The following is a 25,541-nucleotide window of genomic DNA, read 5'->3' as shown; positions in this document are numbered from 1 at the left end:
ATCGATAACGAGAACGAATTTTTCCAAAAAAAAAAAAAAGAAAAAAAAGAAATGAAAACTCATCGAAACGAAACTTTCTCCGAGAGAGTTCGCGCGGAGTTCTGTAAACTTTGAAAACGGCATCAAGTGCTTGTTCCCGAAGTTTATTGCGGTTTCCTCTGATAAAAAAAAAAAAAAAGAAAAAAGAAAAAAATATATGAAAATCGAGCTACGCTTTTAAGGGAAACTACAAGCTTTTTCGTCGTCGCGATTCTTCGAGATTTTCATACAAAATCTCGAAGGTTCTTAATGGTCTCTCGTTTTTGTTAAAAAGAAAAATCCGAATCGAGTCGTCTAACTGATTAGTGAAAGATTTTATGAACTATAAAGAGACATCGTTACGTATGATAGGAGTTGTGAGGAATTTTCGGTGACACGTTGTTCGCCACATTACAGAATCTTCGAAAGGGGTCGTTGGCACTGTGAAAGTTCGTGAATGACGGTCGATAAGGCGAACGTATCGTGGAACTCCGAGAGGAAGAGGAATTCGGAAAGGTGGAATAACGTATTACGAGGGGCAAGAGGTGGAGGACGAGGCGAAATGCGAGCAAAACATTGACGAGGATCCTCAATGTCGAGGAGCTCGACTCGTGCCGGTCAGTGATGCCGCCATTGATGCATCGATGCTGACTTATTCGACGTGTACGGTGCTCCAACGGATTATTCGACACGGATGACATTCGGACGTTCGCGTAGTAATCGTGATACTGTCGATCATTTCGTCTGAGAGAGAGAGAGAGAGAGAGAGAGAGAGAGAGAGAGAGAGAGAGAGAGAGAGAGAGAAAGAGAAAGAGAGGGAGAGAGAGAGAGAGAGAGAAAAAGGTGGTGGGTAGACTACTGCGAAGGGTGAAAATTTAGCAGTGATGCCGTGATGGGCTGCAGCTCGAGATCGTTCGTCTTGACCACGCTCTTCGTGGGTGGATTACTTCTGGTCCTGCTCTTGAGCGAGATATCCGGTGCAACGCGTAAGTATCTTTTTTTTTTATCAACTAAATCCGATCTTTAGAGTTAGAATTATCATCTATATTTTTTTTCCATTCGACTATTGACCAACGATTTCAAACGACTCGTGATAGTCGAATGTTTTATTAACAATTTCAAAGGAAAGTTGTCGCGTAGTTAAAGCGTTAAACTGGTAGTAGTAAACGAATAGGTCGAACAATTTCGATCAAGTCGATCAATCGGTTGAGAAGTTTAATAGATTTCAAAGAAAAAGGTAAAAATAGAGGTATCATTTTGGACTCGCATTGAACTATTCTACTTAGAACGCTTACAATCTTCCAGCAAAGTTTAACGAGGAAAATGCGTAAGTTGCTCCGCTAAGCGAGAAAAGTCGTAAAAGAAGGAAAGAAGATGAGAGGAACGGTAAAAAAGTCATGGAATATAAGATAGTAAAATAAAAAGAGAGGTCGTAACGAGGCGCGAGGGAAACGAAACGTGATGAAATGGCCTGTTTAGGAAACACATGCGGCGCGACGGTGCGTTTCTCGAAAGGGTAGGCACGACTAGTAGGGAGAGTTGAAGGGAATGAGTGAGAAAGAAAGAAAGAAAGAAAGGAAGAAAGAAAGCAAGAAAGACAGAAGAAGAGGAACCTACGATATACGCGATCTTCGTCTATTTTTTCTTTCTCTTTCTCTTTCTCTCTCTCTCTCTCTCTCTCTCTCTCTCTCTCTCATTTTTATCATCCCTCTTTTGTAAACCCCCGAATGGGTTCTCGGATTTGAGATCTACGTGAGGGGAGGAGTGACAAGCTGCATCGAAAGAAGAACCGTCAGGAGTGTAAAGAGAGAAGGATGCAGAAGGGGTGGATGGTTGGCAAAGAGGCGCGAACGATGCGGTAATTTGGCTCAAAGAATGCTGAAGCGAGAATGGGCTGCGGACGTTGACGCGACGCTATCGGCACCCCACCCCTTCTTCTCTCTCTCTCTCTCTCTCTCTCTCTCTCTTTCTCTCTTGTTTTTCCTTTAGTTCCTTTATCAAGAATCTCTTTCTTTCTTCTGAATTCCCTTTCGCGCATTCTTTCTTTTTCTCTCTCTCTCTCTCTCTCTCTCTCTCTCTCTCTCTCTCTCTCTCTCTATCTCTTTCTTTCTCTCTCTTTCTCTTCTGTGCCACCCACGCGACCTTATTCCTTCCTTCCTTCCTTTCGAGGAAACGAGATAAAAGGCGTTATAATTATTTTTATTCATCCCTCCGATGACTATTCGTTTTCTTTTTTACATCCACTTTTACAATCCCGATGTAATTTTTAGGATAATATAGAATTCGTGGATCGACGCGTTTTATTTTATACTTCTATTTTTATTATCACGTGGTATTTTCTCTTTTTGATTCTCGGCGTCCTCGACCCGTGTCTTTTATCAACGATAAAAGAAATGTGCAATGTATTTTTTTTTTTCGCGAATACGTTTCCACCGGTCTTTTTCTCGCGCCCGTTTGTCGGGACTCTTCAAGTGTGTCACGACTTTCTAAGGGAGACTTTATAAGGCGGCAGGCAAAAGCTTTTTAAGCGAAAAGACATTTAAGCGAGAGTAGAATGTCCATTTTGTTGGTTTAGAAACGTTAGACATTCAACGTCTTATATACCATACTTTTTATCACGAGACCGTTTCCTTTATGATTGTTCCTTGTATCGGTCTTCATACTTTTTATCTTCCTCTTCGAGTTCGGTCCACGAAAAAGAATACATTGTTACGGTGACCTCGTAATCCTTTACGTAATAGCAAACAATAAAACAGAAAGTAAAAGCAATTCTTTTCTTTTGGATTCTTTCATCGAAATTCGAGTCACCATGTTCGAGTTAGCTCGAAGTTAGATCTTTGAATTTACATACAGTTCGATTTATCTAACTATATACGAGGACGCGACGAAATTTGAAGCGCACGATAGGGATTCCTGAATCCGCATTGCTCCTACATCGCTAATACTCTTCTTGAATCATTCGTACGAATCCTCCGGCAGGACGAACGACCCAATAAAAGTTTGCAACTTATTTCTTCAGCTCGCGTGCGCCGTCGGTGCACCTGTGCGAACTTCTTCTCATATTTTTCCTCCTTCTATCTTCTTTTCTCACTACTCTGTCTTTTTATTTCTTTTTACTCTTTTCTCTCTTTATCTCTCTCTCTCTTTCTCCTTGTCTCTTCATTCTTTTCGAACTTCTCTGATTCGAGTTTCCATGAGCCCTTGAAGATAGATAATATCCTTTTTTGTGTCAAATCGATCGGTCCTTAGCTTTTTCATCGTATATCTTCCCTTTTTTTATTGCAATGAAAGAACATACCGTCGACGATATTGTACGCAAATGCGTTTTTCATGAGTCTCGAAAAGAACAATCGATCGAACGCAAGGACGTTCTTTATGTAACAATGTCAAAACAAAATGTTCGTTCGATGAATAAAAATGCGTAATTACATTTGATCATTATTACATGCGAACTTTCATAAAGAAAAGAAGTTAACTACACAGGAAAATATTATTTTTAATATACATTGACTAACGTTTGAGGGAAAATGATGGAGGATATAAATAAGTATTTCTCCCGTATCGCGAAGCTCATAAACCTGGTGCTTTGTTCTGATCGGTGTGTATCGATGCGTTCGAAAAGGGATGCATCGCGAGAGGATGGGATGGTTCGGAGGTTTGAGACTACAACGAGGTCGACAGGAGTGTGATCAGTGGTGTGACAGAACATTTTATCGATACCGCGACAAATGCAAAATTAATCGAGCTGTGTTATTTCTCTCCCTTGCTCTCTTAGCCCCGCCCTCTCTCTCTCTCTCTCTCTCTCTCTCTCTCTCTCTCTCTCTCTCTTCTCCATTCGTCTTTTTTTGATGGGATGGCAGTAACGATGAGTCGACCCGCATGGTCACAAAATTATTGACCGCGTCACTTTACTACGTGCCAACGATTTTATTTTATTTGACGTTGCCCGGGCCAGCGTGAACAGCGCGATATTACGCATTAGAGATTACGGTATACGAAAATGCGATCGGGGTGGCCGTTCGTTTCCAAAGAGCCAATGGATTTCACGCCGGATCGATGCATGCGTATCAAAATTATGAGCACCGTACCGGGACCGGACGCGACGTTTTATTTATTCCGAAGATTTATCCTGAAAATCCGCGGGTACTTGCGTAAAAGCAATCGTATTATATCGTACTCGTATTATATCGTACTCGTATTATATCGTACTCGCATTATATCGTCCCATCTCGTGTCGCTATTTCCGCAAAGAAAAAATAAATTATTTCTAGCGAAAATAATGTTCGTTTTTGGTTTCTCGCATATAATTATTATAATACTGGCACATTTCTATACTATATTCGTTTTGAACGATCAATTTTTTAATATAATGTATTTCACAGTAGCAAAGTTAAAAGGCTTCCTTTGTTTTTCTTTTCTTTTTTCCTTTTCATTTCGATTTTAGTGCTTTTTCATTGTTACGCGGGTCTTTAGGTGCTTTTTTTACGTCGTCCTTAATGCATTCAATTGGAACAGATCCCATTCTATCTCACTTCTCGCGCCTTTATTCTCGTGCCAATGGAACCGTTTCCTAGCCTTTTCTAAAGCTACGAAAGCTTTGGAATGAATGGATAAATAGATCGATATTGTCTTCGTTCTCACTTTTACATTTTTCGAAGCTATAATCAGGTCGCTTCGAGTTCGTTCAAGGTAATACGTTTTCATGACTTTTTTAAGGCACGTACGAATTTGAAGAAAATAACATCGATAAATAATTTTAATCGGTTCATAGAATAAAGATAAACGTTCAACGAAGAAGAGAGTAGTATGGAACTATTATTTAAAAATTAAATTTATAATACGTTTTATACTTTCAGATGAAATAAATCTATAAATAAAATGAAGATTGAAACACTGATTCTCATTATTCTTTTCGTGCAACGAATTGGTCAAATATTGAAGTTTATGAATAAAAAAAGATCTATATTGTTCTCGTTAGTGAACCATAGAGCGGGATCGTTGAAACGAGGTCGAAAAGGGTCATTGGTGACACGCGCCGACGTACCAGGACAATTACCATCTTCGATGCTAATAACTTCGTTAGTAATTTATAATATGGATTTGAAATTTAGCGCAGCTGTGCGCCTCATTGTAGCATCGATCAAAACCACCAAGGTTGACTATGTTACCATAAACGAAAGAATGCGAATGGAAAAATTTGTACAAGTATACATCTGTACAGTTTTTAATCTAACGTAATTATCATCGTTCTCGTTATTAAAATCTAACGATGCTAGGGAAATCAACTACGAGTGAGGCGTATACTACACACCTACTAGGTACGAATTTAATTAAAATTATGGAGAACGTAATGCGATTTCCGTTGGTTAAAGGGAAATAACACCTGCAATTTTCAAAGGATAATTTCCAATATTTTCTTAAACACATAATTTTTTGAATTTTCCGCTTTGTTGGAAATTCGATGCATTACTTGAAATTATTTGATTCTCTCGAAGAATCAATTTTTCAGTCTTTTCGTCTTTTTCATTTCTCTATCGCTTTTATATGATTATTATCTTGTTGAATATCGACAAAACGAGAAAGCAGCTTACAGTACAGTCAATTTCACAATAAAGAAAATAAAATAGAAATAACTATGACCCAATTCTTATTGTTCGTTTATCTTCCTAACTTCAGCAAACCAACGATATATTCTGTAATCATTGGTCAGTACTCCGATAAGTGATGTAGAGGGTGAGGAGGGTAGAGATAATAGGGAGCAGGGAAGATACATGACGTAGAAAAATGAGATTAGATCACGAAAGAAATAAATGTATCAGAGATTGAGTTCTGAAAAAATTCTATCTTCCAAAATTATTTTTCGAAAAAAAAATTAGGTCGTTGATCGTATCATTGGGATTAAGAGTTGGTCAACAAATTTTCAGAAGTCTGAGATACAAGAATCTTTAGTCAAATTTATACTGGAACTTGAATTATTGCGAAGTTATTTTATCTACTCGACAAGTACGTCAGATATAACGAGATAGATCATGATATCTAGTTTAATGAGGAAAAGAATATATATATACATATATGGAGTTTCCGCATATATCTATTTATTAAGAACGAAGTGTTCTCGCATATCTCGTAGTATGTAGCTACATCAACGGTCAAGAGGAATTTGATCTATATATAGTAGATTTTTCTAAAACTATCGATACTAGTACAATTTCTTAAGGTTTTCGTTAGTTAGACAATGATTTGTTTATTATTGAGATATGAAAAAGCTTCCAACAAGTAGGACCATCTTCTTAGAGAAAGAAGACCATCTGATTATGTTGACGTTTGTGAGGTCATTGACTCATATCTTGAGTAACGTGTAATCGCTTTAATAATCTTTCTCGTTTTCAACGTACTGCGGCTAAGACTCTCGTCGGAAGCCAGAAAACGATGCGATTCGTGTCAATGTCTTCGTTGAAAAGGACGGCTGATCCGCTCGTTTATCTTATGCGAGGACTCATTTCTCGTACATTACGCCGTGTGCTGCCGGACGAGATTTATGTATTTTCGAGGATAGAGCTCGGCAGATGAGCGAAATGGCTTCCCACCCTTTTGCTGCCACCATCTATCCCTGCTCGCTGGCCTCACCCTCACCCTCACCCTCATCGTCGTCGTCGTCGTCGTCGTCGTCGTCGTCGTCGTCGTTCGTTGCTCATTGCTCGTTTCTCGCTCTGTCCCCGGGGAGTCCTTTCTGGCAACGACTGCTGTGCAGCCTAACGCATCGACAACTTTTAATGCTCTCTTTTGATTTGCTATTCCTTCCCTTTCTATCTTCTTTTTTTTCTTTCTCTATCTCTCTCTTTTACTTACCCATTCCCATGTGTCATGAATCCCGGGGATAAAGCCGAAGAAAAAAAGATGAGTGCGCGACGTAGCTGGTGCAAAGGGTTCCTCTTTGCCCTGAATGCTTTTATGCTCGGTTATACGCGACGTACGGAAATCGATGTCCTTTCGATGTGCGTACGCGCCGGGTCACAATCGCGCGTTGCATCCTCCATTTCCGAGAGAGAAAGAGAAATAGAGGAAGAGGAGGGGAGAGGGGGAAGAGAGAGAAAGAGAGAAAGAGAGAGAGAGAGAGAGAGAGAGAGAGAGAGAGAGAGAGAGAGAGAGAGTCGGCGCTATGGCACTATGCAGGAAAAATCGATGAAATCGTATCCTATCCGTGATGCTTATCAATATCGAATGTTACTTTACTGAAGTTTTTTCGTTTATCAATGCCGTACAATATTTTCGTAATCGACAATTAAATTTATTTCGACGTTATTCGATTAGTTTCTGTTTTGATTATGTTCGAGCGTCATGAAATTTGAAAACGAAAATATTTATCGTACAAAAATATCCATATTTTACATCGAACGTTACAACTCGAATGTTCCGCTCGAACAAACGCGCGACATTACTATTGTTAGACCATATGTTAGTAGTAGTTCCCCTTTGCTCTTTTCACCGAAAATATCTTCGCCATAGACGAGGATTGCTTGCATACTCTGTCTCGGATCTTTATTCTATTTTCGGTAAACGATACGAGACATAAGACGCGTGGTAGGTATATCTTTTCCCCGACGTTAAAGAGAAGAGTCACGGAAAAGGAGACAAAAATACGTTCGGAATTTAAATGTCTATTTGTATTCCATTTTTAACACTAAAATCCGATACATCTCGTAGGTCGTGTAAGTTTGAATGTCAGGACAAACATGGGTGTGTTTATGTATATATATATATATAATGATGATATTATTTATTTGGAAGGTCAAGAAGTCACCTTCGTTTGACGCGTATCAAGGTGAACGTTTGATGACAGTTTTTGATAGATACGGTCCTAAGCATCGATTCACTGTATTTCGTATCCGAGAACGTGTTTAATGGATCGTTTCCGGTAACCCGATTGACGATAATTATAGTCTCCGGGTTGAAAGGAACGATACGCCTTGAGCGCTGCGGGCTATTAAGTTTAATGGTGATGCAAGGGAGACTACAATGAGACATTAAAAATAATTGGATACCGGTCTTTGAATCGTCTTAGTTTCGAACGTATGTTGAGTGAACAATATAATCACTATTTTCGATCGACGCAGAAAAATATGAATAACAAAGCTAAAATCTCGTGTGAATTGGAAAATAGATTAATTTTAATTTAAACGAATTTTTTCCAAGTATCTTATTTTTCATCAGTATCGAGTCCTATCGATTTTAAATCGATGCAATTGACAATTTTGTTATTTTCTATACAATTTCGATAAGATATAAATTTAATCTGGTTTTAACATGTTATAAGGACGTTATTAAGACGATATGACATTGTAATCTGGCGTAGTGTAGTTTAGGTCACCACTTCAATTTACACTCGACGCGTAACTTCGATCGAAAGTCAACTAATCTAAACGATGCTGTTGGCAGTCGACAGGACACTTTCATCGATGTTGATAGTTCTTACATTTCTCGATCCTTACTCGTCATGTTACCAGTATGGTAGCCATGCAAAAAAACAAATAGATCTATTCAGTAGACAAGTACGGAATTTGTACATTGAATTATACCATGAAAATTTTATCGAACATAGTTCACTTATAATAAACGTCGACTGGGCATGCTTTTCAAGTTTTGCGTAGCAGCCTGAGAAAAATATCTCCGATACTTTCTACGTGATTGGTTATATTCGGAGTAAATGCACTCGCTACTTTCGATCGATTCGATCGGAAACACGTCGTCCGAGGAAGCGTAGAAGCTCGGCAACAGTTTCCTGTCACCGTTGAAATCGCTTGGAAGGGAGTTATTCAGGAAAAATGTTCTTTTTGAGAATGTCTTTAAGACAAAATATACAATTGCAGTGAAAGTATTTTTACCATCTACCTATTCCATTTCTATATTATGGATATATGAGTTTAAAGTTAGTTATATGTATACGTATAATATAATACATACATACATACATACATACATATATATATATATATCTATCTCAAATTCTATTGGTTTTATAAACAAATGTTTCAAGCTAAAGTTGTTGTTAGGTTTTAAGGGGGGAATGTAATATTTATTGGAACTATTTTATAGAAGGTGGAGTTGTCAAGATATAGAAGTCATAATTTTTTTTTTTAATGAAAATTAATATTTTGTGTCTAACGAAAGTTAATATATTAACTTTAATATTAAATATTAAATATTACAAAAATATTAATACGAATCTAATGAGTATCTATAGCGTATCTTTTCATCGATATTTCATCAAATTATAACGTTATATATATATATATATATATATATATATATGTATATGTATATAAGGAACTTTTTTTCTTTTCATAGTTTAGATGATAGTTCACAATTAGATATTTATGTATTTATGATAGATATATATTTATGATATATTAGGGGGACCGGAAAGTAATGTCGTTTCTGCGCATGTCGATATTTAATTGTAATTAAAAATAAAAACTTGTTAAAAATTTATTCGTTTGAATTTAATTTAAGAAAGCGACATTACTTTCCGGTCCTCCTAATAATATAAATAATATATACTTTCATTCGATCAATTCAAGAATAATATTTTTGCTTCGTGGCGATGCAATTTCAACTGGAAGACACTGACGTACTTTGGAATAATTGCATTGTCATTAACGAGAGGTTCATGGAAATTTGCGAACATTCGCTCGCCCATCTTACCGCAGCGTCGGCCGCATAACGAGACAAGCGCTTATGGTACGCGACAAATTGTCGCGACCGTTCGTCTACAAAGCCAGTAGCTTGCTAAGGCAAATCATTTGCATTCGGAAGAAACTCATTCACTTGAGGCTGTTAATTTGATATTTCTTTGCAACTACTACTAGCTGCTTTTAAGCGATACCCTAAGAGCTTGTCAACACTTTGTGGATCTTTACTCGAATTTGCGTGCGTTTTCTATTTCCTATTATATCCTAGGTTATTTTTACTTTCTGTATAGGTATTTACCTTAGATTAGTTAGAAAATTCTTATGCTTAAGGATGAATACTTTTATTAACAATTGATTATTTTATTAATTTCATCAGATTCATTCATTTATTGTCAATCATATCATTTTCCTTATTAAATGATTACAAGTTTGATTGAAATGATAAGAATCAAGACGGTTAAAATTTATAACGGTTTGCTCTTCTTGAAATGACAGAGACATTCTCTTTCTTTTTCTTTCTACCATTCTTCAACAAGGGTGTAAAAGTTTTTGAATGTATAAAAAGTAATATATAGCTTGTGCGAGTATTCATTATTCAGAATAATTTGTCGACGAAAGACGACGAAGTAAAATTAAAGAATTAATTGGGACTCTCCTCAGATCCTCAGATATAAAATGGGAAGAAAGAAAGTGGTTATGAATAACATTGTGAACGAAACGAGATTCGAATCGTACGAGTATATATATATAGGTTATATGAGTATGAGCTAGCTCGAAGGTCGAATTTCCGTGTTAATGTAATTTTAATGCATCTACGTTTCTGAAATATGCTCACACTCGTAATGAAATTTTTACGATCGATATTTCCTTCTTCTCCTGAAATTCGTTTCCTTGAGCTCAATGTTATTTTTTTTTTTTTTATTTGGATTAAATTAATAAAGATTAAGGACGACTTATTGAATTTATTAGAATTGATGAATGAATAAATAAGATTTAACATGCTAGTAAAAATATTTTCACGGTTTTATCAATTTAAACGAATTTTATCGATTAATCCGATGTTTAATTAAAATCAAGATAAATTCTTTTTATTTATGTAGGATGATCCCAATTTTATTTTATATTTTTTAAAAATTAGCTCAGAGTAAGCTTATTTATTTGTTAAATTAAGCTCGTTTCTCTTCGTTTGAAATTTTTAGTTTTATTTATGTTATTTAAACATTCGTATTCATTGCCACAATATTAACTATTGAAGAACAGTCTGTAGTTTGTTAGGAAAAAAAAGTGGATGATATAAATATCACTACTCAAAAATGCTAATAAAAATATTAGTATTAAATATTGCAATTGTATTAGCAATTGTACAAGAAAAACTTCAAGCCATAGATATAGATATCAAGGAAATTGAAGAAACAAATTTTTTATTATTGTTCATAAAATCGTTAAATTTTATTTGTAATCTTGCAATTTCTATCAAATTAGCGCAACGATTTTTCTTACAGTTCATTTCAACTTCTTGAGAATATTTGATCGTTTGTAGGAAATTTGCTCAGTAAACGTATATCCGTTTACCTTTGAAAACTTTTACAGTAATTTACATTACACTTTGTAGCCGTCGACCTAGCAATTCTTGATATTTTTTTTCCAACGTATTTCATAAGAGAAATAAAATGGAGAAAGGAGTGTTAGGACGTACGACAATAATGTCCTGCGGAAATGGAGGAATCACGGAAGACTAAGTGATTTTACCGTAATTACGGATTTTCGTTCCCATTCGTTTCCTCTTTGGTTTCTTCCTTTCGTTCTTTTCTTCAATTCCTTATACTTTACCTTTTCCGTTTTATATTCTTTTCTTTAAGATTTACTCGTTTGAAAAAAAAAGAAAGCAAACAATGACATGCATTTGATAAAAAATGTATTAAAATTATAATGAGTTTTACGATCACGCGTTATTAGAAAGTTTCATTAATTTTTATTTTTACAAATAACTTAAATACTCTTACGTTAAAAAGATTAAAATGTTTTCGAGACGGTACGACAGAACGGCGTCGTCTTGACGGATGGATAAAATTAAAGGCAATTAATTGTATAAAACGAATCTCTTATCGTCTAAGTTCCCTGTTGAAGACTTATGAGTCACGTTAATGGGAGTGAGAAATTGATGCAAGCTCGAATAAAAGTAAAAAAATTCTCCTTCCTTAACGGTAGTAATTAATTCGAGTCATCCTTAACTCTTCCGGAAATTAATTTCTATTTTCTTTATTATTTAATACCTCATTCAAAAGTCGTGAAATCTTAACGATGAGTTTGAGCGAAATGTTTAGGTAGTGTCCGATAACAATATTTTAAAAAATGTCATCATATTTTTAAACTTAACTTTTATCATTTAGTTTCTTTCGTCATTCAATTCGAATCTTAAAACTTTCGAGTAAATGCGTAAGGGGACATTCATTTGTTGTTGTTATAGAAGCAATGATAAACGTATGTCTTTATATAGTAAGAGTCAAGCGATGGGGCGTATCGTTAATTACCTGGTAATTAAAGCAGAATGGGATGAAATTCCAAGCGTCTACTCCTTTTCTTTCTCTCTCTTTCTCTTTCTCTTTCTCTTTTACTCATCTTCAACCACGTTCCTTCCATAATATATATATATATATATATATATATATATATATATATATATATATATATATCCCTTTTACTCGTTCTTCGATTATACGACCAAGAAAAAATATTTTCTCGCCAAAGTACCTATATCCTCGTCGCGCTGAAATAGCCGTGGAAGTAACTCGAGCCTGCAATTTCTCGTGAATTTTCATGATAACACACATACATGCGCACGTCTGAGTTATTCGCCTTTTCCACGAGGTCGTTGAACTCTTCAAATCGCGTTAAAAGAGCTCCATACTTGATAGATCTTATTTTATCATTTTTCTTTCTGAATTATCTTAGCTTTCTTCGAAAATAGTACGTCTTATTACTTTCCTCTCTCTCTCTCTCTCTCTTAAGAGAGAGACGAGTGGCTCAGCGTTTAATCAATTTTTTGATCGTCTAAGAAGGAAAAAGAGTTGACTTTTCTCGCTAAAGAAGACGGGAAGCGCCTAATGGCACGAGAGAGAGTCCAACGAGGTTGATTGGATCATCGATCAAGTCGACCTAGTGTTTACCTCTTTGGCGTCCGATCAATTACCAACTGATCCATGGTATCGAGAGGAGAGAAGTGATCTTCGTTTCGCACTGTTCCGTACATCCTACCTGTCTCGCAATTTTGAGCTATGGAGAAGTCACTGATTGATCGCCGAGACTAACTTTCCGTAGAGAGTTCTGCCCTCCGTTCCATCGGCGCCTTGTCTATCTACCGCCTAAGTCTAGAATCAATCGGGCAAGTGCAATCGTCTTTGGAAAATAGTTTGTCGCATCATTTGTCCTTTCTTCTCAACTAACTTCATTTTCCTTAGGTCGAAAAACTTATCGCGATCTTTTTTGCCAGCTTGTTGTCATATAGAATGTAAATCAAGTGAAATTTTTGTTTTCTTTAGAAGATTGTATCCCATCGATAGGGGGCAGGGGGAAAGAGATCTTTTGAAAATGTTAGAAAATCTTCGCGTGTTCTCCGAAAGAAGAGCATTCTTTGATTTTGACTGGGACGATACTTATAGTCGGATTCGCGTCCTTCGTTCGAACAAATGGCCGACTATATCATCCTGCTCTATCGCGTCTTCCCTCTTATTTTCGAAATACTTTATTTCGCGCGGCAGATTGTACCTATAGGAATAAATCCAGCCAGTTGAGCAGATAGTTGCTGCGATAACTCACAGGCGCCCTCACCCTTGACTCCCATCCTGCTGACTCCCGACGTCTCCACCATCACCACCACCACCACCACTACTACTACCACCACCACCAGTACTATTACCATCACCACCATGAACGGTAATACCGACAACGGCAGTAATACTGCCATTCCCATCACTGTCGAGCTTATATTCTTCGATTGAAACTCTCTCTCTCTCTTTCTCCCATATTCTACGCGCAACTCGCCGACCTTTTCAAGCGAACCGCTTCACTCGTCCTTTTCTTTCTCCATCCCTTAAAGTATTTCGAGTTTTGTTGTTTCATCCCCCATTTGCCGATATTTTCGTGGGGCTCCTCTGGCTCGCCTCCCGCGGATACTCCAACGGATTTAGAAAATTGCTAGTATTTCTCTTCACGATTCGCCTTATATCGCGAGCTTGCAACCCACCAACCGCTGCCATCCTACTCCGCACCCCACCTCGGATTTCTATCCCTGGTAGCAAAGCACGTACGAACCTACGTAGTCTGCTCGTACCATCGGTGTACCAAAGCTAAAAATCCGTAAAGATCGAGTCTACAATGGCTGACGATGCATTCGATGCGGTTGTAAGCGCGCTTCGCAGAAAATTCTCTTGCACTTTATCGTCTCAGAAAGGAGCGTTTACTACTCTAATGCTCTTTGCTTTTTTTTTTCTTTTTCTTTTACTTATCGTTCAGAACAATCGAGCACGTTCGAGAAATCGATTGTTTCATTATGGAATAGAAATTAAAAACAAAAGAAAAAGAAAAAGAAAATATTACGACTTATGAACAAACGATAAAGCAAATAGATTTAACTATGCAATACATCTAACTTTCAATAAATCAATAATTAGATTTTACTTTATTTTATTTACCGATATTTCGCAATGATATCTCTAGTAATGAAAACGGACCCAATATCTTGTGTATCTACTATACACGAAGAAGTCCTTCGTATCGATAGTAATCATTTGAGTCCGAAAGATACTCGTCGTTCGGCCGATATGCGCTCCGACTTCGATATTAAGATAAAAACGAACGCAGAAGTAGATCGATATCACGTTCCAGTTAAACACAAAGCCGACTCACTGTCACAAGCAGCAAAATTACATAAAGAGGCATAGCAGCGGACTCGAGCCAATACCAGATATCCTCGAAGTCGACGTTATTGTAAAAGTAACGCAGCAAAACCGACTGTACCAGCTGTACGACCTTATCCGATGAAATTTAATCACATCTTCCCAACGTTACGGTATAGTACCCATAAATCTAGAACTACAGGAGAAACCCGGAGTGAAAATATTTCTGGAAAGTACTTCCCAACGGCGCAGCTTTTCTCCACATTAAAACTCCTTATCCCTAATACGGCTTATCCTCATTCGCGGTGACACCACCCTCATCGATTTCTCGAATACCTCGACCATCTCGTCGTCCACCTTTTCACCACGCCTTCCCTTTTTTACTTTACTCTTTTTTGACTCAGAAAATCTACCTTCCTTCCAGCCTTCGTCCCACTTTACATTCCACGTTCGTAGATTTACTCAAGGAGAGACGCATCGCAGGAGCAAGAGGATCGAATCGTATTCCCTGACCCTCTGACTATTCGTCCGGAGTCAATAAGACGTCCCGTTGCTCTACTCGAGTTGGACGACTTCGATGATATCGAAAGCCGATTCACTTTCAGCTTTCTGCGGTACCAATTTTTCCAGATATCGTCACGTCGACCCGACGATCTTACTAGGTTAGTTATAGGGTATCATCATGCTCGAAATCGAACTCATCGACTTATCCTTTCTCACCCAAATATTCAGAAAAAATCGACTGTCCGTAAAGGAATAATATAATCGCGAAATTTTATCATACAGGGCGACCGTTCGATACTTTTTCATCCGATGACTTCATTTTTATTGAAAGTTTGTGGAAGCTTGATTTCTTTTATATATACGTATTTATTTACAGCATAGTTTACTAACAGCATCACCAGCAGGTGGAAGGTGAATTGACCGTACGCTATAGAACGCAACATCCGTGCGGAATTAACATATGGGTAAACGCAGGTAATACGAGGCGAGGATGCCAGGACATAGCTGCGGGCGAGCCAACATAACCGCCTTCTCTATCTATAACTAGGATCTGAATATTGCGTTTCTCTGCATTTCGAGTTTCTCGTTGTAGGTATAACGTGTCGTCCAAGCGATAGAAATTACTATCTTTGCCATGGTTCATTCTACCTGACTACATCGATTTCTCTGATTCAAAGTCGAAGCGATGAATGAATTTTGTCGGTAATGAAATATCGTTGGTGTAAGGTTGAGGCTACTCGTTAAATGGATTAAATTACACTTTTATCTTTTATATGTTATACATGATAGATATTTAACTACGAAATCCTATATCTTTTTCTTATCGATTCGCCTAGATTGAAATATTTTTCGTTGGTTCTCGCATATCTAGAATATCGTATTTTCGAAGGTAATCTCTAATTTCCTTTTAGAGAGGAGAAAGATTTCGAGCCAAGAGTTGAAAGAGGATGAGGAGAAAAATGCTGAAGGCATAGAAATGAAAGGGTGAAGGGGTCGAGACGAAAGTAGAGTTTGCATTGCGCTATCTCTGTGGTTTATATTTCTCATATGTATACGTACGAAAGGTAGCGAGGGATGCTGTTGGGAGGATGCAGGCATCTCCCCCTCTTTCGTGTCCCGAATACACAGGGCGGACATCGCGCCAAGAATCTAAAAAAGTTAATATCTGTCGTCGTAGAGACCGCGTGTCGGGATTTCAAAGCAGATTTGTTTTCGTATTTTCAGGTTTATTTGCAACACGCACGCCATCACCGTAGAAGCCCTCGACGGTGGTAGCGGCGGCGAGTTACCCTTCGGCAACCAGCCGACAACCCTCTTCGGCAAACGCGCCAAGAGTCTGCCGACGCAGACGCCATTTTCCTTTAGAAAATCGGAACGCAACGGTCTGCATTCTCAATGTACCTGCCTCTTCTTAACCCCTCGTGATCGCATCGACTTTCACGAGTTTCTCCTCGACTCCCTTTTTCTCTTCACAACCTGTGCCTCGTAATTACTAGAAGCCCCTTCAGCTTTCATGTTTTATTTCATCGGCGAAACTCTTTCGTTTCGAGAGAAACAAAATATACGATTTAACGGTCTCCTTGTGTGTTCAAGTAGAATAACTTAGTCACTTTGCTTTTACTCAGATTAAATGTAGTATTTATTTATTAAATGTAGTATTTATTTATTATTCCTTTGTCTCATTACCTTTTTGATGATTTTATATAAAAAGAAAAAAAGATCTGTACGAATACGATACTACTTATCATTTATTGTTTTTCTTTTTATCCCGATATTTTATTATTTTTAAAAAGTCACGTAGAAAATTTTAATTTCAGCAATCGCTAATATTTTAAAAGACATTTACATAAAAATCCACGTGTTACGGAAATCGAAAATAAATACTTGCGTACATAAAATTGCATGATATTTGAATTAAATTTTTTGCTGACACGCTTGAAATATGTTTGAATAAAAATATCTGAGAAAATATTAAATGTGGTATGTATGTGCATATGTATGGAAGGTATCGATATTTTCCGTTGCATTAAACGAATGATATCATCTCGTTGATGGAACTACGTTTCGATTCGTAAAATGTAATTACATTTCGCGCTTTTTTTCCCGTAGCAATAAGCAAAGTTATCGAGTCCAAGAGAGAGAGAGAGAGAGAGAGAGAGAGAGAGAGAGAGAGAGAGAGAGAGAGAGAGAGAGAGAGAGAGAGAGAGAGAGAGAGAGAGAGATGGAGATGGAGATAGAAAATGAAGTGGGAGAGGAAATTTCATTCCACGTTTCTGACATAAACCCGTTTAATATGATTGAACTATTAATTCGTGGTATGGCGGTCCGCCACTTACATCCATTTTACTATAATTAAGTGACCAGATCGATGTACGTGTTATTCTGCCGCCTCTGAATTTCACGATTGGATATAATTTTTCTTATGTAAAAAATAAAATATTGTAACTCTTTAAAAGCGACCTTATGATTACCGCAAGAAGAAAATAAAGTAATATCTTTCTTATAATTAAAATCGAGCGAACCAATGAAATGTATAATGGAATAATAGTCATTGAAACATTAAACATTCTTTTCGTAACTTTCCTATCGTTACTTTTTTACATTTTTGTTTAAATATAGTTATGCGTATAAACTTTCCAACGTACGTTGTAACTTGAAATGATATCGTAGTATGGGAGCCATGCAATAATATCTTTTTCAGTATCGTAGTGATACTCTACTCTACGGAATAAAATATAAAAAAGAAAAACGAGGGAAAGAGAGAGGAAAGTAAAGAGAGAGAGAGAGAGAGAGAGAGAGAGAGAGAGAGAGAGAGAAAAGGTTGGATACGAGTTTTGTACAAACGTTTTCGTTGAATTTAGAAATCCGTGCAAGCCATTTTAGAGGGAAAAGCGACTTTCTGGTAGAGGACGAGAGAGGATAGACACAGAGCAGTGAAACTAGAAATAGGGCGAAAAGAGAAAGAGAGAGAGAGAGAGAAAGAGAGAGAGAGAGGGAGAGAGAGAGAGAGAGAGAAAGGTAAAGAAAGAGAGAAAGAATGAGAGGACGATGAGTCCGCTCGTATTTTATTCGTTTGCGGTGAACCCTGACTCTGTTCGTTGGCTCTAACGTCGCCGGTTAGTTTATAATGGTGCGGGCTTGGCGCGAGGTATCGTGAACAAAAGCAAAGGGGAGTTAGAAAAATGTACCCTCGCTCAACCATATTAAACAGGCTTGCTACCTTTTCCAAGAAACCTGATTTGGACTCTGGCTTTCTTCGAACATGTCCCATCCTAATATGTCTGAACAAAATGTTAATTTCTAAATGCGAAAGATATACGTATGTTTTTCTCTAGTAACAACGATTCTTCCTATTAAAAAAAGATAGAAAGAGAGAGAGAGAGAGAGAGAGAGAGAGAGAAAGAGTTAGAGAGGTTTCCATTTTTTCATTTTCTCTTTGCTTTTTTCAAAATCCAACCAGGATTAGTTCGAGATTCGTATTCTAATAGTTATTTCGTTGGACAAACTTTCCAACCTGGTGCGGTATATGATGGTAAATTTCCAATGTGTATCTACATATTCTTGGATTTTCCATGAGTGATCTTCCTTTTATTCACTTTTCTACTCTATTTAGTATCGTTTACGTTGGCCATTCGAAGTTTCAAAAGCAAGTGATTTTCAAGCGTTAGATGTTTTAAACTCAACTTTGGGAAACAAGTTTAATATTTAAAAATAGTAATACGATCTACAGTTCGAATATTTAATTAGTCTGAAGTAAAAGGATCCTCGATAACCCCTTTATAGAAGGGGTTATAGAGTTTATATGTATTAATTAGATAAATATTAATTATCTACAAAATCACCCTAAAGATTAACTATACACTGTTAATATTTTATTTGAATCAATTTCGGGAAAATATAAATTAAAATTAATTAATATATGACTTCTTCCTTTTCGCAATGTGTATTTATTTATACTAAAATTTTATGTTTACTAAATATATTTATTATTATTGTTATAATTAATTATATTAATCTGATATGTGTAACGGTTATTTGGTAATTAAATTAATATATTATATGAAGATATAATATTTGTAAATAGATCTAGTGCCGAGTATTATGAAAATTATCGAGCTATTAGAGAATGTAAAGATGCATGAGGAAGAATAAATTTCGTAAATCTTAAGTAATCCTTTGAACGATCGGACGAGTTAGCGACAGAAAGTTACGATCCAATAGATGTATCTAATGATGAAGTCGTGAGAGGAAAGTCTTTTCAATCGTTCTTCTCCTATTTCTCCCCATCAGAATTGATAAGAAACGAGGAGCGTCGATCGAATTATTTTCACTTCCACCGCACTCAATCGGTCCCTCGAATGTTTTTCAAGAGAGACGCGAAATCACGAAGGAGTGATTGGATAAAGCTTCCATGCGAGAGTACGGCCGAATCGTCGGTCGATTTAGTACGCTGTCATAGCCGGGAAATGTTCGAGCGTAAAACGAAAGAGGAAATTACCGTTTCCAGCTCCGTGAACGGTCGGTGCATGTGCACATCGTGGCAAGCTGGGCGAAAAAGAAATCGGAAATTCTTATCGAGCTGCTGCCGGCTGACGTAACGTTTTATTAACAGTGCCAATCGTTTTGAAATTTCGTTCGAGCGGACAATTTCCTCCGGTGGTCGATAACGTGGCTTTTACGAATTAGACATTATTTTCATAAAGCATACGTATTCCGAAAGTTTCGATTCGTTGAAATTCGGCAATAGCGTTGAACGAAGAGACTAATGCAAATGAGACGAAGGGAGAATATAAGAGAGAACGAGAGAGAAAGAACGGTATACGGATACTACGTAATTGTGGACACAGTTTCGCGAGTGACTCTCCAGAGCTATTCTTCGACTATTATTAAAAGCACTTTTGAAAGCAAAACTCGTCGTAGACTACTACTTTCAAGTGGATGCACCCGCCGCACAGTCTCCCTCAAAAGCAACTGGCGCGAGTCATTCATAAATGGACGTGTAGTATAAGAGCACGATATATACTCGCGAGAGAATTTGTAGAAATACTGACAAAGCGAAGCTTGTGGCAAATGCTTTGTCGGCGCGTTTGTACCTTTATTATTGCATGCTATACTACTAACGTGATTTTTTTTTATGAGTAACCACGAATGAATGATGACACGTTTCTTCTTCTTCTCTCTTTCTCTCTCTCTCTCTCTCTCTCTCTCTGTCTCTGTCTTTCTTTATATATATATATATTTTTTTTTCTTTTTATTTTAACACTTTACACAAATTTCATACACACATTTCTACGAAGCCTTTAACATTCCTTCTTCATTTTTTACAAATTTTTTAAACATCTTCTATTCGATTTCTTGGATCTTTCAACGTTTCAAAATGTTAACGAGAGATTTGGATATTATAATTTATCATAGAGAGTAATACAGTTTCGTTATGTGATTGATATTTGACTTTAGTAGATGTATGTTTATCGATCGATTAATTTAATCATCCACGCGTTCTAACTTTGAATTACATTTCTCTCGGATCACTAGTTTCGCCGATGCTATTGAGCCTATTTCAATAAGAATCTTAAGCTCTTTTCGTGAAAGGATCAAATCGTTAGCCATATTCTTCTATTACGATATTGACGTAAACTTATCGTGATCCAGATCAGAGCACATCATCCAAAGTACTCGAGATCCGATACTGAGACGAGTAAGGACGTAACACTGATTGAGATTAACTTAACCGTGTCGATACGTCTTTTCTCATTTGATTTTATATTCTCCTTCATTCTCTTCTTTTTTTCCCTTATCTTTGCTATTCTCTTATCGAAGCGCTTTTCTTTTCACTTCTTTCCATGCCCTTTTTGTTCTATCATCTTCCTGTCACTTTTCCAGACTATGTTTTCCACCGTAACACGCATAAAGAGAAGAGAAATTCGATGTCTGCCACGTACAGCAATTTCTTCGTATACTTTCTATCTAAAAAGAAAAAGTACACACAATCGATGACCTTGTCATCGATGTTTATTTTCGCTTTATTATCTTTAAATTTTTACGATCGTAAATAATTGAATGTGTGGTCAATTTTTCTAGTATTCTTTTTATTTATTTATTTATTTATTTATTTATTTATTGTTATAATTAATATCGACGACGGATTCGATAAAAAAGTAAATAACGTTAGTTTTAAATTTAAACGATACGTCGTCTATTTATCGACATCGTGTCACCAGCAAGAACGCGAAGCTGTTAAAGTTATCCGACTGCTTAACATGCGCGAAATTCGATGATTTTCCTCAAACTTTCCTGAATATGGATCGATAAGTCTGGTATCTTTCGTAGTAGTAGGTGCCATTTCGAAGTAACTAAATTTACCTCTATCTCTATCTATTTCTCTCTCTCTCTCTCTCTTTCTCTTTATCACTTGCGGTGGTACAACCGCAGTTGGTTCCTGATTAAGCCGTGAATGCTGAGAATACGGAGCACCATAGCTCATTCCGTTCTCTACGAAAGTTCTGCTCCCTGGATGGAATCGCAAGTATCCCACTATCCCGACGGGGAAAGGTTTGATTCTATGTGAAAGAAGGTTGAAGAAGCTACGGCCGATATAGAAATCCTCTCAAAAACGACTTCGGATTCGTAGATGTATACATATACATACGTACGTTCTCTATATCTCTTCTCTTTTCTTTTTTTCTCTTCGTGGTATACCTCGTCCCGTTCGACTTTCAATAGAAAATTACATCTTCCTCCGATAGAAATTTGTTTCATCTCGTCTTCTATATTTCATAGAAATCTTATCAAAATAGAACTGTATTCATATTTTCTACGATATGTATATCCTCTATGTACGTGTATTCTTGAAAAAATTAATAAAAGAAAGGATAAGATAATTTTTATTAAAATTGCAAGGATATCCAAGTAGATCGGTATTTTCAAGGAAAAGTTATAATTTGAAAACTTCCCTTTAATTATCAGCATTATCACGGACTTTCTCTACACGCTATCCGCTTTCACACGGAGATTTCCCACGATACACATTTGAAGATTTCCTACACGTCCGAACATTAATACGTACGAGAGACCAAGTATACGCACACATACGTAAATGGGATCTTATCGTGGGATCTCAATAACGAAACATGATCCACGTGTAGTAAATACTAGTGTACTTCGTATTTGCTTGAAACAACTGTGCGAAACGAGCTTAATCTTAAAGTAGTTTCGTCTTTACAATCTCTGTTTCTCTCATTCTTATTTTCGTAATCCTCAAACGGGCCGTTCGTAATTAATTTTTCTTTTTGTTCGTAGTTACATTTTCATTCGGTCAATTGTACTTGTAAACAGATAGAAATAACAAAAAGAAACTATTCTTTACGTAACAATTCAAAAGTTATATAGTTTACAGTTACAGTTCAAAAGTTTATAGTTATTGTCAATTATATAGTTTTCCTAGAGAAATTAGTCTTAAATCTTCAAGGTATAAAGTTTTAGCGATCTTTCTTAATTTCATAGGTTATCGCTCTGTTCCAAGATGGCTCGAAGACCGCTAACAAATATCTAGTATTTATGCAGGGGAGTCTTTCGTGTAATTCTGTTACGTAAAGAGTTCTTCTTTTCATTCTTCTCTCGGTAAACATGCTCGAGAAAAAGGTATAAGAGCTGCTCTGACTTTTCCACGAGAGATGCGACAAGAGCTTGTTCCTACGGCGGGAAGTTTAAACTGTTCGCTTTCCTAACGAGAAAGGGGAACCCTCGTTTGTCATGCCCGTCTACTTCGCGTAATTGTCGGCAAGCGAGAAAGCTCGCGAGCGGTTAGATCTACGATTCGACTAATGCATTCTATAATTCGATTTAGGAGGAGAAAAGTTTTTCGACGGCAACGGCGACGGCAAAAAGTAAGAAGAAAGTCCTTACTCGTCGCGTTTCTATCGTGACTTGTACAACGATCTGGATATTCGAGTTATCGCAAAAAGAATGAAAGCGATGCTTTCGAAGGTTCAGATCCGTAGCCGAATCGATCGAGTAGGTATCTTGATATTTCTTTTTGAAATTTTTCTCTTCTTCTGCCCTTCGTAGAGGTTTGACGTTTGCCAACGTGCAAGTATACTTTGCAATTTCCATTTCAATGGGTAAGAAAGTTCGCTCCGTCGTTTCCATGCTCGACCCCGTCTGTTGAAATTTTCGAAGAAGCCGGACTAATACGCGGCATCGATTATTATTTTCTTCCGGGACTGCATTTTCCGACGCGCTTTATTCTCCCCCTGCGAGCTCTTAAACTTTCTAAGGAACGGCGTCTTCGACTTAACCGATTGTTAGCAACGAACGAGAATCGGAGTGCTTTTAGCCTTTGCGATAGAAAGGGGGTGGGAAGAAAGTGACGAAAAAAAAAAAGAAAAAGAAGAAAAAAAAAAAGAAAAAAAGAAAAAGAAAAGAAGAAGAAAGAAAAAAAGTAGCCGGATAAAGAAAGGGGAAAGGGATGATCTTGGAGTTGCAAAAAGTATAGCGACTCTTTTTGTCTTAATCTATCATCCAGTTTCGCAATTAGCGACTGGTCGGACAGGAATTTCTTGCTCGAGGTGACGTTCTTTGAGGAGCGCTCTGCTAAGGACAACGTGATGGGAAACCATTCTTATGCAATCTAAAAGTTTTAATGACGCTAAAGCTCGGATATAGCCAATATTCACTTCGTTTCGTCGCTTTTTCTTCGACTCTTCGCCACTGACTTTTTTCCGCTGACTCTCCCCGTTTACGGAAAGGGTCTTCCTCCTTCGAAGATTTTTTTCGTTGACGATGGAAATATAACGCTCGAATAGAATAACGAGTAGCTCGCGGCCATTATCATTTTCCATCTCGTTTTCTTTTGTAAGATTTTATTTTTTTTTATTTCTCCTAACGACGCATATCTAATTCCCCTTCGAATATATTAAAAAAGATTCAGATTAATGAATCGATTTCAAGTTTGAAATGTTAATGTTCTCAATTAATGTTCAACGTCAAATCAAATCATGCCTACTTTTTGTTCTAATATTCGAAACTCGATCTTAAGTACTTTCAAAAGAAGCGAAGCTTATTCGTGTGATCCAATAGAGGATTAACAAGAAAAATGGTGGCCTTGCTACCACCGCCATCCAAAGATAAGCTTCACTACTTCTTAAAGTACTTGCGCCAAGTTCTAACAGTCTGCTATAGTCGAACTCAATTAGAAGATATCGAAATTTCAAACTTCAAGTCGATTTTTTAAAATAATGGCTGACCAGAAATCTTCGATATTTTATAGATGTTCTATATTTAATATCATTTCTCAATTGACATTGATTTTGTTAAAATATCCAGATTCATAAGTATTAATGTTTTTTTTATAAATACCCGTACGGATATAGAAGAGGAATTAATAATCTTTTCTCGAAGGTATTTCATCATAAAAAAAAATCTATGCTTCTCTTCTTCTTTCTTTTTCTCTTTATGTTTACGTGGAATTAGAAAATACTTTCTATTTTTGAAAAGATGAAGTCATCCATATAAAATCTGAAAAGAGCGTATAAGAGAAAGAGAAATGTCTCCGATTCGCGAGAAATATTCGGAGTCGCGTATTTCACAAGTGAGAAAGAAGGAAGTTTTCTTTGCTCTGCGCGTATACTTACGATGGAGTTTTAAACTCCAGCACCTCGGTAGACGAGGTGAAAAGGGCACCGCGGTCCGACGAACAGTGAAATTCTGAGAAATTCCGAGGAAATTAATGAAATTAATAACCCGAGGGAAAAGCGACTACGCCGTGGCCGGCACGTGTAGTACGTATAGAAACGAAGAGAGAAATAGTATTAGAGTGAGACAAAAAAAGACAAACAAAGAGAAAAGAAGAGAAAGAGAGAGAGAGAGAGAGAGAAAAAGACGGAGAAGGATTAACACAAAGTATTGGGAAAACTGTTAGTAGGAAAAAGTGGACAGAAGAGATCGTTCACAGTTTTTTTAACCGTACAAAACAACTTGCCTCGGTTTCCATCAAAATATCAAAATTTCAATGAAAATTCACGGTTAATTATTTTTTAATTAGAAAAATGGAAACGGAGACTTTTTGCTGTGAATCTTAGGGAATTATAGAACACTCGTGGCTGTTCTTTTTCGTTTCTTCTTTAATTTTTTTTTGTTGCTTTCTTTGTTTCTTTTTTTTCTTTTTCTTTTTTCTCTTTTTCTTTTTCTCCTTCAATATTCTAGCTCGACTTATATTCATTTAGCGAAGGCGTAGTTGCATACTTTTGAATAACACGACTTTCTCGTTGCGTAAATACGCGAGTAAAATGAAAAGTTCATAACGAGGCATTCGTTCATGCAAAACAATGTTTGTTAACAGCTTTATCGTTTGCCCCTTTCGTTCGATTTTTTTAACTAACGATTTTTAATATTCTTCACGTAGTTCGCGTAATTTTGCTGCGTATTGGGTTAATGT

The 25,541-nt window shown here is 36.9% G+C and overlaps 1 protein-coding gene across 4 annotated transcripts in view; it reads left to right on the top strand.

Moving 5' to 3' along the window:
- Nucleotides 1–25,541, top strand: part of LOC124431313 (irregular chiasm C-roughest protein) — a 233,292-nt gene that overhangs the window by 2,377 nt on the left and 205,374 nt on the right. For all 4 annotated transcript variants that reach the window (XM_046979080.1, XM_046979091.1, XM_046979064.1 and 1 more), the window contains exon 2: nt 436–1,004. In XM_046979080.1, coding sequence (XP_046835036.1) covers nt 911–1,004 — 94 coding nt within the window. In that variant the 5' untranslated portion in view covers nt 436–910. The remainder of the gene's footprint in view (nt 1–435; nt 1,005–25,541) is intronic.

This window comes from Vespa crabro, chromosome 1 (assembly GCF_910589235.1).
Source record: "Vespa crabro chromosome 1, iyVesCrab1.2, whole genome shotgun sequence".
NCBI lineage: Eukaryota > Metazoa > Arthropoda > Insecta > Hymenoptera > Vespidae > Vespa > Vespa crabro.
This window is presented reverse-complemented; position numbering and strand designations above follow the sequence as displayed.